This window comes from Prionailurus bengalensis, chromosome E4 (genome assembly GCF_016509475.1).
Source record: "Prionailurus bengalensis isolate Pbe53 chromosome E4, Fcat_Pben_1.1_paternal_pri, whole genome shotgun sequence".
Classification (NCBI taxonomy): domain Eukaryota; kingdom Metazoa; phylum Chordata; class Mammalia; order Carnivora; family Felidae; genus Prionailurus; species Prionailurus bengalensis.
The window spans coordinates 66,718,519-66,734,004 of NC_057360.1; the positions used below are offsets into that span (position 1 = coordinate 66,718,519).

At 65.8% G+C, this 15,486-nt stretch overlaps 2 protein-coding genes across 36 annotated transcripts in view; one reads left to right on the top strand and one right to left on the bottom strand.

The window, feature by feature from the left end:
- Window positions 1-1,235, top strand: part of ARHGEF11 (Rho guanine nucleotide exchange factor 11) — an 87,548-nt gene extending 86,313 nt beyond the window's left edge. For all 11 annotated transcript variants that reach the window (XM_043569483.1, XM_043569473.1, XM_043569474.1 and 8 more), the window contains one exon: window positions 205-1,235. In XM_043569483.1, the coding sequence (XP_043425418.1) occupies window positions 205-263 (59 nt within the window). In that variant the 3' untranslated portion in view covers window positions 264-1,235. The remainder of the gene's footprint in view (window positions 1-204) is intronic.
- Window positions 1,236-1,915: 680 nt separating this feature from the next.
- LRRC71 (leucine rich repeat containing 71) lies at window positions 1,916-14,596 on the bottom strand. Of its 25 annotated transcripts, none has more exons than XM_043569503.1 (16): window positions 14,228-14,586; window positions 10,789-10,938; window positions 10,399-10,524; window positions 9,998-10,073; window positions 9,769-9,846; window positions 7,773-7,841; window positions 7,392-7,551; window positions 7,235-7,318; window positions 7,067-7,156; window positions 5,248-5,340; window positions 5,013-5,106; window positions 4,512-4,600; window positions 3,291-3,332; window positions 3,107-3,218; window positions 2,600-2,721; window positions 1,916-2,493 (listed from the first exon to the last, which is right to left on the bottom strand). In XM_043569503.1, exons 1-16 carry the CDS (start codon window positions 14,385-14,387, stop codon window positions 2,386-2,388), a joined length of 1,653 nt encoding a protein of 550 aa, XP_043425438.1. In that variant the 5' UTR covers window positions 14,388-14,586; the 3' UTR covers window positions 1,916-2,385. The 25 variants fall into 25 exon arrangements, 24 of the variants coding, with proteins under 24 accessions (XP_043425438.1, XP_043425445.1, XP_043425433.1 ...); XM_043569510.1 differs by having other exon boundaries at window positions 3,132-3,218; window positions 5,248-5,400; window positions 14,228-14,580; XM_043569498.1 differs by having other exon boundaries at window positions 5,248-5,400; window positions 14,228-14,580.
- Between the last annotated feature and the right edge of the window lie 890 nt (window positions 14,597-15,486).

Sequence of the window (15,486 nt, forward strand, 5' to 3'; positions counted from 1 at the left end):
GGGTGGGGCCAGCGCGTAGCCACCCACGGGCTTGGGAGCAGCAGCGGCCACTCCCAGGCTCCGGGAGAAACTCCGCTTTCATCGCAAAAGGCTCCAGAGGACGCACTCTCTTGGAGCTCGGGTGCGGTGCAGGTGAACCCTAACAGGGAGGGTCACCCCAGAGGCCGGCCGCTCACTGCCCTCCCCGTCACCCCCCCACCACAGGCTCCGACGCACCCCTGGAAGAGTGCACGGCCCACGCAGCCTCGTGCCCAGGACTCTAACTGTCCAAACACCACATCCTCCGCGTCCCCACTCCCCCTGGGGACTGGCCTGAGGCAGGGGCACAGGGCAGTGGGACCCCAGACCTCCGCCCCGCAGTAGAGGCGGTCTAGCCGAGACCCCACAGGAGACCCGCATGTCCCTTGGTCCGCTCAGGTCTGGGTCAAATTTCAGTGTGTTCCTGCCTCCCCAGCCCTGTCCACAGCCTGGCGCCCTGAGCATGCCGGCTGCACCCAAACGGCCCCCCAGACACGCAGGTGGCAGGAGGAGGCTCTGTGTACGTGCACTTTCTTCCTCCCCTCCCCTCTTCGCGGGACCCCGGGGCTGGGGTGGGGTGCCCGCACCCCTGCCCTCCTCGTCACTTTGGTTTCCTATAAATATGTATGTACCATACGTGCATCTTGCTTTGTAAATAACCGAGCGGTTTCTGTCATCGGGGTGCCGGAGGCAGTCACAGAGGGCAGCTTGTGTCCTAACAGCCCAGCCCTGGGAGGGTCAGAGCTGAGCACGCCGGTCCCCTGCGGGCAGGAAGGTGTCCCAGCCCACCTGGCCTGAGAGCCCCGCCTCTGCGGCCCAGGCCAGAGCTGCTCCCTCCTGCGGTTCTCTTCAGGGGGATTCTGGACCCCACCTCTGTCTGCCCGTCCCCACCCTGTCCCTGTAGAAAACCAGTGTATCAGGTACGGCCCTGAAAACTGGGCCCCAGGAGGTAGGGTGGGGGTTTGAATGCTGGAGTCCCTGAACCTAACCCAGGACCGTCCCCAGGGGCCCACAGCATTGGCCCCTGTTGCCGGGCCAACCCCCCACCCTAATAAAATATACACACTGTGCTAGGTGTATATATACATATATATATAAATATATATATAATATATAAAATATAGAGATGGAAATGACTGTTTTCCTGTTAAAATAATGTATACTCTTTCTTTCATGGTTAAGATTTTTTTTTTTAAGAAAAGTTAAATATTCTTCAACCGTGGTGGTGTGTGTGTGATTTCTGAAACTGCCCTGATAAAAGACAAGGTGGTTGTTCTCAGGCTCGGGTGGAGGGAACAAAAGGCAGCCCCTGCCCCTGGCGTCGAGCCCCCAGGCACAGCTCTGGCCAGGGTCTCCCCCAGCCTCTGTTGGGGGTGCAGCCCTCATGGCCGAAGAAGCCACGGAATGTACCACACACACAGGCAGGGGGCCCAGAGCCGGGGGACCTTGGGCAGGCCTGGCTGGTCCCTGCTCCCTCAGCCCCCGCTCCCTCCCACGGGCCCTGGCGGCCACATCCCCCAAACTCCTGCCTTTCGGACTTCACGGGCGGACCAAGGGACGGCTTCTCTTGCCCCTCGGTCTCCTGGTCTCCCTCCCAGACCCAGCACGCCCTCCGTGCCGGCCTCATGGGCCTTATGGTGCAGCCGGCACCAGACTTCCTACGACACGGTGCCTGGGAGCCGTGAGGAGGACTGGAGAGGCCAGCCCAGTCCCCTCTGAGCACCGGCAGCGTCCCACAGGTTATCTGTTCCATAGGTGCTCTCACCTGAGGCAGCACTGAAGGTAGAGATATGGGGGGGGGGGGGGGCAGCTCTGAGGCTCCTCTGCAGCCCCGCTTCCTGCCATGCGGGCATCCCTGGTTTCACATCACCCACCTCCACAAACCATGGCTTTGGGGTTTGGGTGGAGGGCTTGGCCTTTACTATGTAGATACAGAGCCCTCTTCAAATCAGCCGCCAACTCCGCATCCTCTATGGAGTCCTTGCCTCCTGTGGGCGACTGCCAGCTGCCAAAGGAGTGGGGGCCTGGAGCCCTACCCTTCCCCTGGGCGAAGGGGTTACAATCCCTGCGGTCCTGCGGGCAGCATGGAGAGAGCAAGCCGGGAGCAGGCCCTGGCCCGCCCAGGCTGGAGGGGCCAAGCTCAGCCCGGGGAAGAACGGGAAAGCCCTTCAGCCACTTCTGGCCGCGAGACATGAACAGACTCAGAGTCCAAACGTTCCAAGTAGTTCTGGAACAGTTTTCAGACAATCTCGACGGGCAACATACAGCAGTGGAGTTTGCTAGCGATCGAGATCGCCCCCAGGGAGGCCAGCCCACCACGCAGGGACCAGAGATGCTGCGAAGGCTCCGGGAGGCAGGTGGGAGGGGCTAGGTGGTCTCCTCCTCCCTGGGCTTGGCCTTGGTGACGGGGGCCCGTGGCAGCATCAGCTCCTGGATGGTCGCGTACGCAGGACATTGTGGGGAGAAGCAGTTTTTCTGGAAGAGTGAAAGAAAGGGGACAGTGGACAGAAGGGATGCAAGTCAGTCCTCCGGCAAGACAAAGCTTCCCGGGACAAGGTAGGTTAGGGGCCAGGGGACTCACCGCCAGGGACAGCCGCAGCAGCCCCACTGGGCCCTTGGACGGGCTCTTGGACTTGGAGAACTGGGCCTGGTACTGCACGGTGGCCAGGAAGCCCTCCAGCCCCACCTCCGTGATGCGGTTTCCTGGGAGAGGGAGCGACCCAGGTGGCCCCACTGCACCTGTGCCCCTCCCACCCAGCCCCTGCCCCTGCTTCTCCTCCTCCTGCTCCTCCCCCCCACACTCACCCTCCCTTTCTCCCTCTTCCCCACCGCCCCACCCCCCACCCCGGCCGGCCTTCCTGCCTTGTTCTCCCGCCTGCCCACCTGGTTTCCTGCCTGCACTCCAACTGCCAGGCCCGCGGCCCGACCTACTCTCGCCCCAGACCCTGTGCAGGAGGGCCTCCACCCTCGTGACGGCCAACCATGGGAGGACCGTGTTCTGCCCCGTAGGGTTGGGGGGGCACCCCCAGGGCAGCACGGGGCCCCGGTGGCCTCACGGCAGGAGGACAGGGGTGCTCGGCAGACATACGGAGGAGGTTAAGGTGCAAAAGGACCTTGTTCCCAGGCACGAAAACCTTCCCGTCGCGGTGCTCCACCGGCTCCAGGAGCGGGTTGACCGTCTCTGTGGCTTCAGCAACCAGCTGCTAAAGCATAATCCCAATTGCAGCAGAGTAGAGGGAGCGAGCCCCCAGGCCACCAGTCAGTCAACATACATGCTTTGGAGACCAGCTATAGGCCAGGCTCTGTCCTAGGTGCTGGGGATACAAAGACACAATAAGCCCATGCCCTCCAAAAGCAACACTGTGAGGGGGGAGCCAGAAGGGGAAGGGGAAGGGGAAGGGGAAGGGGAAGGGATGGGCAAGCCCTGTGGAGAGAAGCTAGGGTGTGCGGAGCACAGAGGAGGCCCCCCCGGCCCCCTCTCCGGGAGCAGGTGGCCCCTGTGCGGAAGCTTGCGGGGCGTGTGACGGTTGCCAGGCAAAGAGGGGGCGGAAGGTGTTCCAGGCAGAGAAAATGGCCAGAGCGGAGGCCTGAGGAGTTGGGGCTTTCCTAACAACCAGCCAGCGCGAGGAGGGCCCAGTGCTGGAGACAGAGGACGACCCACGGACCCGGACCGGACCGGGGCAGAAAGGCAGCCCCCTGGGGTGCCCGGCTGACTCCGTGGGGAGGAGCCTGCGTGCGACTCTTGGTCTCAGGGTCCTGAGCTTGAGCCGCACGTTGGGCACAGAGACTACTTAATAAAACAATGTTTGAAGGCAGCCCAGCCCCTCTCTACCTGACCTTCCTCCTTGGTAGGATCTTGTGTCGGTGCCAGAGAAAACTCCCAAAAGAGGGGAGGCCCCTCCCTGCCTAGGGCAGGAGGTCTGATGATAGAGACAGACCCTTGGACAGCTGGAGGGCTGGGGCTGCCGGGCGCTGTGGAGTCAGCCCAGGAGGTTCCGAAGTAACGTGGGAGCCGCCCCAAGTTGAGAGAGAAAAGGGAGGCTCGGGCGGCAAAAGAAAAAGGGGCTCAAGGAGCCGAGCACAGGGTGGGGCGGCACCACGAGAGCCCTGCCTTCCCGGGGAGCTGAGAGGGGCACAGGGCCGGCGGGACAGTGTGGCCGTGGCCGTGGGGCTGGGAGGGAGCGGCCTCCTCCAGCCGGACAGAGGGAGCACTGAGCTCTCCCCCACCCCGCAAGGAGCCCGGTTGGGACGGGACGGGGCGGGGGGGGCTGGGGGGGGGGGGGGGACCAGAGACCTTTGGGACGGGGCGGGGGGCAAGCACTCCAGGGGGCCAGGCTGCCACCTCTCCCCCACGCCCGCCACCTCTCCCCCACGCCCACCACCTCTCCCCCACGCCCGCCACCTCTCCCCCACGCCCGCCACCTCTCCCCCACGCCCGCCACCTCTCCCCCACGCCCACCACCTCTCCCCCACGCCCGCCACCTCTCCCCCACCTCCGACTCCAGCAGGAAGCTGCGCTTCTCTTTGTTCCCAGTCTTGGGCCCTTTCCCCTTGCTTGTTTTCTGCTCAGGGACGGTGACCTCTGCAGGGGGCAGGGGGCAGGGGAGCCAGAATGCACAGGGCCCACTCCGGAGACCACCCAAGGGCCCCGGAGAGAATGGGGCCCGGGGGTGGGGGGGTGGGGGGTGGGGGGGGTGGGGGGGTGGGGGGGTGGGGGGGTGGGAATCCCTCACACCAAGGGTTGGGAGCAGCCGAACAGCTGGAGGAACCACCCTGGCCAGGACGACGACGGTCCTCGTCTCAGAGCAGTGCCTCGGGGGTCCCCTCTCTTGGTAAACAACGTGGGGAGTGCAGTGGGCCAGGACGGGGCCACATGGGGCCGGAAGGACATCACCAGAAAACGCACGTGGAGGCGGAGGACAGGCCTCCCGTCCGGCCCCCGCCGGCCCTCCCCCTGCACCGAAGAGGAGCCTCGAATGGGCACCAGCACTTACTCCCTTTGCCTGACTTCGTGGGGTCTTCTTTCTTGGGGGTCCCTTGCGTGGGCGACTGCCCTGACCCTGACTTCTCCTCCTTCCTCACCGATTCCTGGGCAGCCAGTACAGTAAGGACGCAGATGGAACCCACCTCCCCGGGCAGGACGGAGCCCAGCTGGGAAGGGGCCCACGCGGGACCTTCCACGGCCTTCCTCCCTCCAGCCCGGTTCCCCCAGCGCTCCAGCACACCCACCCCCCCTGACTTCTCCTTCTTCTTGCTCAGGCCTTTCGGGGTCTTGGTTGTCTGCGTCTTGTCTGTCTTTTCCGCCAGTGCAGCACTGTTGACCTGTAGCAGCAGGTTCTTCTCACGGTCCGTTTTGGAGTCCCCAGGTCGGGAGGAGGAAGGCTGCACTCACAGAAGGGAGGGGAGAGGAAGGGAGGGAAGAGGAGAGGAGAGGAGGGGAGGGGAGGGGGTGGGGAAGGGAGGGGAGGGGGAGGGGAGGGGAAGGGGAGGGGAAGGGAGGGGGAGGGGAGGGGAAGGGAGGGGAAGGGAGGGGAAGGGAGGGGAAGGGGCGGGGAAGGGAGGGGAAGGGAGGGGAAGGGGCGGGGAAGGGGCGGGGAAGGGGCGGGGAAGGGAGGGGAAGGGAGGGGAAGGGGCGGGGAAGGGGCGGGGAAGGGAGGGGAAGGGAGGGGAAGGGAGGGGGCGGGGAAGGGAGGGGAAGGGAGGGGGCGGGGAAGGGAGGGGAAGGGAGGGGGCGGGGAAGGGAGGGGAAGGGAGGGGGCGGGGAAGGGAGGGGAAGGGAGGGGGCGGGGAAGGGAGGGGAAGGGAGGGGGCGGGGAAGGGAGGGGAAGGGAGGGGGCGGGGAAGGGAGGGGAAGGGAGGGGGCGGGGAAGGGAGGGGAAGGGAGGGGGCGGGGAAGGGAGGGGAAGGGAGGGGGCGGGGAAGGGAGGGGAAGGGAGGGGGCGGGGAAGGGAGGGGAAGGGAGGGGAAGGGAGGGGGCGGGGAAGGGAGGGGAAGGGAGGGGAAGGGAGGGGGCGGGGAAGGGAGGGGAAGGGAGGGGGCGGGGAAGGGAGGGGAAGGGAGGGGAAGGGAGGGGGCGGGGAAGGGAGGGGAAGGGAGGGGAAGGGAGGGGGCGGGGGAAGGGAGGGGGCGGGGAAGGGAGGGGAAGGGAGGGGGCGGGGAAGGGAGGGGGCGGGGAAGGGAGGGGAAGGGAGGGGGCGGGGAAGGGAGGGGAAGGGAGGGGGCGGGGAAGGGAGGGGAAGGGAGGGGGCGGGGAAGGGAGGGGAAGGGAGGGGGCGGGGAAGGGAGGGGAAGGGAGGGGGCGGGGAAGGGAGGGGAAGGGAGGGGGCGGGGAAGGGAGGGGAAGGGAGGGGAAGGGAGGGGGCGGGGAAGGGAGGGGAAGGGAGGGGAAGGGAGGGGGCGGGGAAGGGAGGGGGCGGGGAAGGGAGGGGAAGGGAGGGGGCGGGGAAGGGAGGGGGCGGGGAAGGGAGGGGAAGGGAGGGGGCGGGGAAGGGAGGGGAAGGGAGGGGGCGGGGAAGGGAGGGGAAGGGAGGGGGCGGGGAAGGGAGGGGATGGGAGAAGCAGCCAGCACCCCTTCCTCGAGGAGGGGTGAAGGGAAGCCCGGTGCTCGGCTGGCGGCGGGACTGACCGCACCCCCACGCCATCTCCCCGCCTAAAAGCCGAAACTGCGCGTTTGGGAGTCCTGGGGGTGTGGGGGAGGGAGGTGGCAGTGGGAGAGGCTGGGGCGGGGCTGGGGGCTCAGACTCTCGCGTCGGGAGGGAAAACAGTAGACTTTCACTGAACTAAGGCAGGTGCACCGCGCGCACTGTCCCATGCGACCCCGCGACAGAGCTGCGGAGCAGCCGGGCCACAGGCGAGCACGCAGGCCCCGGTTAGGGAACGCGCCCCAGGTCCCGGGCTGTGGCCGGCTGCCCGGGGCGGTATCTAGTCTCTTCTCTCGCCCCGCAGGAGAGGCTCCGCAGGGAGAGCAGACCCGCTAGGCCGGGGTTGGGCGGGGGGGGGGGGGGGGGCGAGGGCGCTTCGTGCGGGGCCGCAGGCGCTGGGGGCTCACCGATCGCGAGCGCTCCTGCGTGCCTTTCTCCAGCAGGAGGCGGCGGCGCTCCACCACCTCGGTGTGCGTCAGCTCGAAGGGACGCAGGACCTGGGGCGAGCAGCCCACGGTCAGACACCGGCGGGGGGGGGGGGGGGGACCCAGCCTCTGCCCCGCCGCCGCACCCACCTCGGCCAGCTTCAGGGCGCCCTGGTCCTGGATGCGGTTGTGCGCCAGCGACAGCCAGAGCAGGGCGCGGTTCAGCCGGAGGCCCTGGGGCGGGGGCGCGTGTGAGCCTGTGGCCCGGCCGTCCCGCCTCCACCTCCAGTCCCCGCCGGTCACGTACGTCCGCGATGTAGCCGGCACCCGCGTCCCCGATGTGGTTGAAGGCCAGGTTGAGCGAGACCAGGGTCCGGTTGCAGCTGCGCAGCGTGGACAGAGCCTGGCCCAGCAGCTGCGCGCCGTGGTCGTCGATGTTGTTGTTCCGCAGAGACAAGTGCGCGATCCTGCGCGCGGAGGGAGAGCAGGCTGGCTGGGGACGGGGGGCCGCGCCCCCGGGGAGCCCAGCGGTGAACTCGGCGCGTAAAGAGGGCGCAACGGTCCGAGGGCGGAGGGGCAGGAGCGGAGGGTGCCTGGGGGGTTGTCAGGGGGCAGGACAGGGTGGACCAGGGCTGACCTGGTCCGGGGGACGGGCCCTAAGAAAGGGGGGGAGGAAAAGCAGTCTCACGGGCTGTCCGCGGCCATGAGCTTGTGATAGGACTGTTCCGGCAGCGGGTTGCCCTCCAGAGACACCTTCCTGAGGACGGGGGAGATCTGAGGACCTGGCGGCACCACTGGGGCCAGAGGAGGGAGGGGGTCGGACAGGACGTGTGGGTCTCTGGGGAGCAGCTTGGAAACAGCCCAAGGGTGGCCCTCCCTCCTGTGTAGGAAATTACACTGACAGTTCTGTAGACTAAAAACCCACAAGTGCTGGGGGGCCCGGGGGGGGGGGGCTCGGTCAAGCCACAGACTCGATCTCGGCTCAGGTCTTGATCTCTCGGTTGGGGAGACGGAGCCCCGCATCAGGCCCTGCGTTGATGGGGTGGGGCCTGCTTGGGGCTCCGTCTCTCCTCTCTGCCCCTCCCCCACTTGTGCACGGGCACACCCTCTCAAAATTATTAAAATATTTTTTTTAAACATGAAAATTCGTAAGTGTAGCCATGTGAATGGGATCACTCGCCAGCGCTAGTGACCGGTGGTGAGGTGGCCTCTGAAAGGATTTCGGGATCCCACCTTCCTGGTACCCATGCCTGGTGTAGTCCCCCCACTCCCCCCCCCCCAGTGTGGCTGGACCCAGTGACCCCCTTCCTACTGAATGGAATATGGCACAAGTAATGAGGTGTCGCTTCTAGGTCACAAAAGGACCGTGGCCCCTGCGTCGGGAGCTCTCTGGCCCTCTCTGGGATCCCCTGCGGGGCGGGGGGGCATCCAGACGGCCAGACTGGCCCGGAGAGCCCTCCCTCCTACTGCAGCCCCACGGAGGCGGTCACTAGGTCAGCTGGGCGGCAGGTGCTCCAGCCCCAGCCGCCAGCTTCCTGTGGGCCCACCGGGCCACCCCCACCACCGCGAGGGACCACACACACCCCACCCCCACAACCATCCCCCCACCACACACACACACACCCTGGGCAGGGGGCACCCAGCTCGTCCACACCCGCACCCAGGTCTATCTCACAGAAACCAGAAACCAATAAACTGGTGTTGCTGGAAGCCCCCACGTGACACGTAGTGTGTACCTGATTCGCGACCCCCACAAGCCTGGCTTCTCCCGCAGCAGCAGCAGGCGCTGGGAGAACGCAGGCCCTTTTCCAAGTCACCACGAACACTGAACTAATGGCTAGAAGCTTCTCTACTTGAAAGTTCTCTCCCACGGTTTATTATCACGGGAGATTCATTACCTTTCCGGTTGGCTCCTCCTTCACCTAAAGGTCATCACGTTCATTTTCAATTATTCGCCCTCGGCGATCTGACTCACTTTGGTATCTTAAGAGGAATCCCTAGGTTTGTTTCCGGTTCCCATGATGGAAACAAATTACGTTTCCTCCGCTGAGGGAGACCCAACCCCGCCCTGCAGGAACGTCCCACCGGCCACCAGGGGAAGACCCGTAGCCCCGGAACGCGGAGGGTGTGTTCTGTGAAGCAGGATAAACCAAAGGTGCTGGGGAAGCCTCCAGAAGGAGTGCGAGGCCCCACACCTGTAGCGACACCGCCTCCCACCTGGCCCCTGCCCCCTCCATTCCTCCTCCACAACTCGGCACCACCTCCTCCAGGCAGCCCTCCTGTCTCCCCGCCCAGCAGCCATGAAATGGGGTGGCACTCTTTCTCTGCCCCCACTCCCTGCCCCACGAACCGCCACAGTGCCCACGCGGCCCTGCAGTATCTGCCCTAACCTCTCCCTCCCCCACCGATGCCGGAGGAGAAGAGCCAGCCCTTAGTCCCGCGTTCAACCCCAGGCAGGAAACCCCCAGAGAGAGCATGGGTGGTCGTGGTGGCGAGGAGAGGGGTCGGGGCCCAAGACCTGTCTCTTTAGGCATTGGTGTGGCATAAAAGCGACCCCCTCCTTGTCACACTGGAGCTTCTAAACCTCCCTCCCGCCCCAGGGACGCCACCGCCAATCTCCCCAAACTGCTCCCGGCCCCCCACCCCCGGCGCCAGGTCCGTCCTGGGGCCCTCCCGCCTCTGACCTGAGCGTGGGCGCGCAGAGAGGCAGGAGGGCGATGAAGGTGCTCAGGGTCTTATCCGTCAGCCCCACCTTCCACAAGCTGGACTTGGGAGGTGCGGAAGCCAGCTGGAGGCTCACCTCCTTCCCCGCGTCCCCCCCAGCCACACGATCTCCCGGGCGTCCCTTCCACCGTCCCGGGCCTCCCGCGGCTCTTTATCCCCCGCCCCGGCCCACCCACCCCGTGCCCTCACTTTATGGCCTGCAGCTGGCTGAGGGGGGGCAGACATTTGGAGAAGATGCCCAAGATCCGCTCCTCGACCCTCCAACCTGTGGCAGCAAGAGGAGGGAGGGGCCTCAGGACCGGGCCAGGGGGGTCCGCGGTGGTGGGGGGACTGCGGGGCGGGGGGCGGGGGGGGGGGTGCACCGCCGGGAGGTGGGAGGCGGACTGAGGGCGGAGGGGCAGCGCGGGGGCCGGGCGTCGTCGGGACTCTGGTCCAGGGGGCGGGGCAGCGCGGGGTGGGGGCGGACCCGGGCCGGAGGGGCACCGCGGGGTGGGGGAGCGTCGGGACTCAGGACGAGGGGAGGTCCGCGGGGCGGGGGAGGCGGGGGGGGGGGGGGCACCGAGGGGGGGCGGGCCCGGGGCGGGGCTCACCGCGGATGTAGATTTCCTTCACCCACTTGTCCTCGGGCTCCAGCTCCACCTGGATCGTGGGCCGGAAAAACACGTATTTGCTCTCCAGGCTGTTGAGGCTGCAAGACGCCGACAGGCGCTGATCGTCTGCAAGGCAGGGGTGCAAGGAGCGGGGTGAAGAGGGAGGAAACAGAATCGCCGGCCCAGGGCGGCCAGAGGGCAGTAGCCCCCAGGTGTGGCCGGGCCAGGGTCGCCGAGGGTTTGGGGAGGAAGGCGGGAGACTCGCCCGCCTCCACACCCGCCACTTGGAAGCCTCCCCTGCCCTGCGCCCCCCCCCCCCGGCCTTTGACCCGCCCAGCGAAGGGGGGCCACCCGGCAGGCCCCCTAGGGGCTCCCCTGGCACTCACTCACCCTGGGCGGGCTTTTCCGACATCGAGGCGGAGGGGACGAAGGCCGGGTGCGGGCGAGGCCGGGTGACGACCTTGGGGAAGTCCGTGTAGCCCGAGCGCGTGCAGAGCTCGGCGAAATCCGTCTCGAGGACCCCGGTGCACTGGTATTCCTCTGCGGGGCGGCGGGAGGTGAGGGCGGCCGGGCCCGCCGTGGCCGGGGGGAGGGGGGGCAGCAGAGAGCAGCGGGCGCCCACGGGGACCGCGCCGGCGACGCGTCCCCAGGCTCAGCCGCCCGGGGCTTCGGGCCCCGCGGCGGCTGGGCGCCCCCCTCCCGGAACGGCATCCTTACAGCCAGTTTTTAATCTAAGATGCGTGGTAAAGACCCACGCTGGGGACACTTGAGGGCAAACCGCGGGAAACCCAGACCCGGGAGAAAGGGGGCTGCCGGGCGCCTCCCCTCTGCGCTGGGGGCTCCACCCACCCACGGGTCAAGGCCGCTTGCGCTGCGCTCCCCGCCCCGGGGCAGGGGGGCGCTCCACCTCCCACAGTGTCCCCAGCCCGGCCTCCTCCCGTGCCCCTTGTTTGCTGGGACGGCCCAGCGTCACCCGGGGAAAGAAGCCCAGGCCCGACTGACGTGAGCCTGGGAAGGAAGCCAGGAGCACCTGTCACCCCGCCCCCACCCCACACGGACACCGAGCTGCCGCAGAGCCTCGGGCTTTTATTTACGCAGCAACGTGTTTATAGCACTTGTTTGTTCTGAGTGCTTTAGAAACATCACTTCACTCAAGACTCCCATTCATTCAGACCGACGATCCCCACATCCCATCCTGAGGGCTATGCAACCTGGAGTCCTCAGGGACCCGAGGTCTTTCCCGCTTCCCCATGGGCATCCCAGGAAGAAGTGGTTCCTGAAGATGGGAAGGGCTGTCCCTGGCGCAGGGGAGAGTCTGGAGGCCGAAGGGTTGGCCCGGTACCAGCCTGCTCTTCCAAGTGCTGGCAGCCTGGAGCCGGAGCCCCCGGGGCACCACCACCGGCCTGTGCTGAGCCGAGCCGGAGGAGAACCGGTGCAGCTGACCACCCGGGAGCCTGCCCGGAGGCCCAGATGGTCTGGAAGCAGGTGCTCAGAACAAGTGGGGACGAGACAGGTTCTCGTGGCAAAGGAGCGAGACCGGAGCGGGGGGGGGGGGGGGGACAGGGGCACAAGACACATCAGCTCCAGGGACAAGGCGGTTGAGAGGAGGCTCAGGGCCCCAGGGAACCCCCTTGCACAGCCACCTCCTGCACACCGCCTGCCTTCCGGGCTGTTCCCCCTGCTGGGGGAGCCCCTCACCCCTTCCTCCCTTTGCTCCCACCACCCTTCTCTGTAACAGAGATTCTCAAACCTGAACAAGCCAGGAGAGCCGGTCAAAACAGTTTCCTGGGCCCCCTCCCCAGAGACCCTGATTCCGAGGGCCAGGTGGAGTCTGTGAATTTGCATTTCTAACAAGCTAACAACAAACCGGTGATGCCAAAGCTACTGGTCCAGGGCCGGCGGCTGAGAGCCTCTGCTCTGGAGCCGGGCTGCCCAGCAGAACTTCACGGGCACATGGAAATGCTCCCTGCGCTTCAGGCAGCCTTTACCTGGTGGCCAGTGAAGCTCTAAAGGGGGCTTGTCCCCGCTCCGTCCCTCCCACACTCCTTCCTCACACTCTCGGCTGACCTTGCCTCGCACTTCTTGAGAAACAGAAGCCACCAGATGGGGTTTCCACTAAATCTCTAAACCTTCCTGCGGCCGCCATCACTCTCTACCCGGCTGGAGCCCTGAGCCCCGCATCTGCCCCACCCACCACTGCCCTCAGTGCCACTCCGTGTTGCCCTGGGCGGTCGCCACGCCCACTCTCTCCCACCTGTCAGCTTCTCTGCCAGCTGCTCCCCCCCAACAATGCCTCCAAGTGCTTCACTCCTCTCTGCACAGGCTCCCCGCTGCCCCAGGGGAACCTCTTTCCTCCCCAGGCCTTAAATACACCCGGACATCAGCAGCTCCCAAGGTGCCAGCTCCAGCCTTCCCTCTCTTGGGTGCTCCACACCCAGGTGTCCAGCTGACGGCACCCCTTGGGGGACTTCTCCCACGTGCCCTTGCTTCAGGCTTTCCTGTCTGCGCGGATGGCACCTCAACCCACCTACTGCCGAGCCCAGAAACCTGGAAATCGTTTCTCCCTTCACTTCCCACCCGAGCCGAGACTCCACTGGTTCTTACGGCTTCTACTTGGAAACTATTTTCAAGAAGTCTAACTCATTCTCCCTCGCTGCTCAACCCCAACTACCACTGTCCCCCATGCGGACTGGCGAAATGCCTGGATTCACCTCCCTGCCTCCACACTCTTCCCTTCCTCTCCACTGTTTATACAGAGCGGTGGGGGGGGGGGGGATGCAGCTGGGTTCCTACCTGTAAAACATTCTACATTGTCTTGTCTCTCCTTCTGGAAAATGCTCTTTCTCCAGCTCTCACAGCTCCCCACCCCCCAGCCACCCTGACGAGGAGGTAGCCCCTGACCAAGTTCTGACTATCAGAGCCTCTTCCCAAGTGGTTTTCCCGTGGGTCCAGGGACAGCAAGCCCCGTCCCTCTCAAAGTGGTTGGATTTGAATCAAGGAGCCTTCCAACAGGGGTGCCGGCTGGCTCAGTTGGTAGAGGGCACATCTCTTGATCTTGGGGTCATGAGTTTGAGCCCCACGTTGGGTGTGGAGCCTACTTTAAAAAAAAAAAAAAAAGACTTCCAGTAAATTCCCCTTTGTGGATCATTTATGTGGGCTGGGGTTCTGTCCCTTGCAACACACAGAGCCACACGCTGACTCCTCTGGTTTTCTTTCCCCAGAGTGTGAATGGACCCTGTGCACCTCCGCATCCAGAAAGTAATTGTTGAATGAATGAGTAAATAAAAATCAACTCAAAGTCACCTCCTGGTAGGTTCCCCTCCCCGCACCTGGTGTCCCTCCCCGGGGCCTTCTTCTCATACATCTTATCACACCTTATCCTGTTTGTCAGCGTCCCAAACCACAGGGTGGGTTCTTTAGGATCGAGTTCGATTCAAAGCTGTGCCAAGTTGACTTTCAAGAGCTGGGCTGCGAGAAACCGTGATCTGTAGGCCAAGATGGAGCAGAGAGCTGGGCACAGGGGTGCCCAATGTACGCTCGTGGGATCAACAAAGGAATTTGCAGTTTACAAAACACCTTCCCGCCGCCAGCTCCCTTGTTCCTCACATGTCCCATGTCCGCACTACACAGAAGGGTGCCCGGGGCCACACGCCTAATAAGGGTCACCACGCAGGAGCTGGTTACACGCACCAGCTGAACACAGCGAGCCTCAGCACCGGAGCTCCCACGGCGAGCACCGGAGCTCCCACGGCGACCCCCGGTTCGCCCGCCGCGCGCTCCAGGCCGGCGCTGCGCCCCGCACAGCGACCATGCCCACCCGCCCTCCTACCGGGGTTCTTGGGCTCCTCCTCGCCCACCGGCGGCAGGACAAGGACCGGCTTCTCCTTGGCCCCGCGATCCCCCTTCTTGGTCACCGTGCCGGACGACTTCTGGGTCCCGGGACGCGGGGCCCTGGGGGAGGCCCCGGGCGTACTCGCCTCGCCGGACATGCCGGCGCCGTCCGCAGCGGCCCTGGGACGGCCCACGCGGCGCGGAGGCGAGACTGGACTCTGTGGGGCTCGCCCTGGGGGAGGACTGAACCTGGGGTCTCTATTCCGCTGCCACCGCCCCGCCGCGCCCGCCGCCGCGTGGTCTCCGCGTCCCTCTCCAAGACAACGCACGCGGCGGGAGGGCGCAACAGTTACAGCCGCGGGCGGGGGAGCCCGGGGGCGGAGCCAAGGAGAGAGCGAGGGGGCGGGGCGGGGCCCGAGCCGGCATGAGGACCACTCACAGCCGCGGGCTGGGGAGCTCGGGGGCGGGGCCGGTGGGAAGAACAGTTACAACTGCGGGCGGGAGAACTCGGGGGCGGAGCCAAAGACTGAGCGCGGGAAGGGGGGGGTGGGAGGAGGCGGGGCCGGGACGGAGGTGGGCGGGGCATCCAAAGTCACTCGGGAAGTTGCGTCCGGGACAGCCGGGATGCGGCAGTCAGCGGAATCTAGGAAGGGAGGGTCGGGTGGGGGCAGACCCACTTTCTGGGGTGCGCCCTCCTACCCTGTAAGGAGAGGGCTCCTGATGGAAAAGGCGTGGCGCTGGGTTTTATTCCCGACCCCCCGTGTGGTTAGCCTCTGGGAAGTGTGCGCAGCTAGTGGGTCCGCTAATGAGGTCACGAGGCGGATCTCGCTTCTCAGAAATCCTGGATTCAAAGTCCTCAGGTCGTCTAGCCCCCGCGGTTCCACAGCCCTTGTGAGCCTCCCCTCTCCCCGCTGCTTTCCCGCCTCCAGCCTCCGCAGCCCACCCAGCTCTGCTCCCCCCTGCCACTGCCAGCACCTCCCGCCTGGGAGCCTTGGCGCCGACCTCCTGTGCCGCCCTGTGCACGTGCCACTCTTCCGGGAAGCGGCCCACACGGGCCGCCCCTCAGCTCAGTTCGCAGGCTGCCTACTTAATGGCACTTACCACTGGTGCTTTCAGCTCACTTAGCCGCTCGCCCTTTGGGGAACATTTATTGAGTGCCTACTGTATACCAAGGGGAACTGATGTTGAGCATATTACGTGAGTGATCCCTGCCTCCAGGGAGCCTACAGTGGGGGGGGGGGGAGGGGGGAGGCAGAG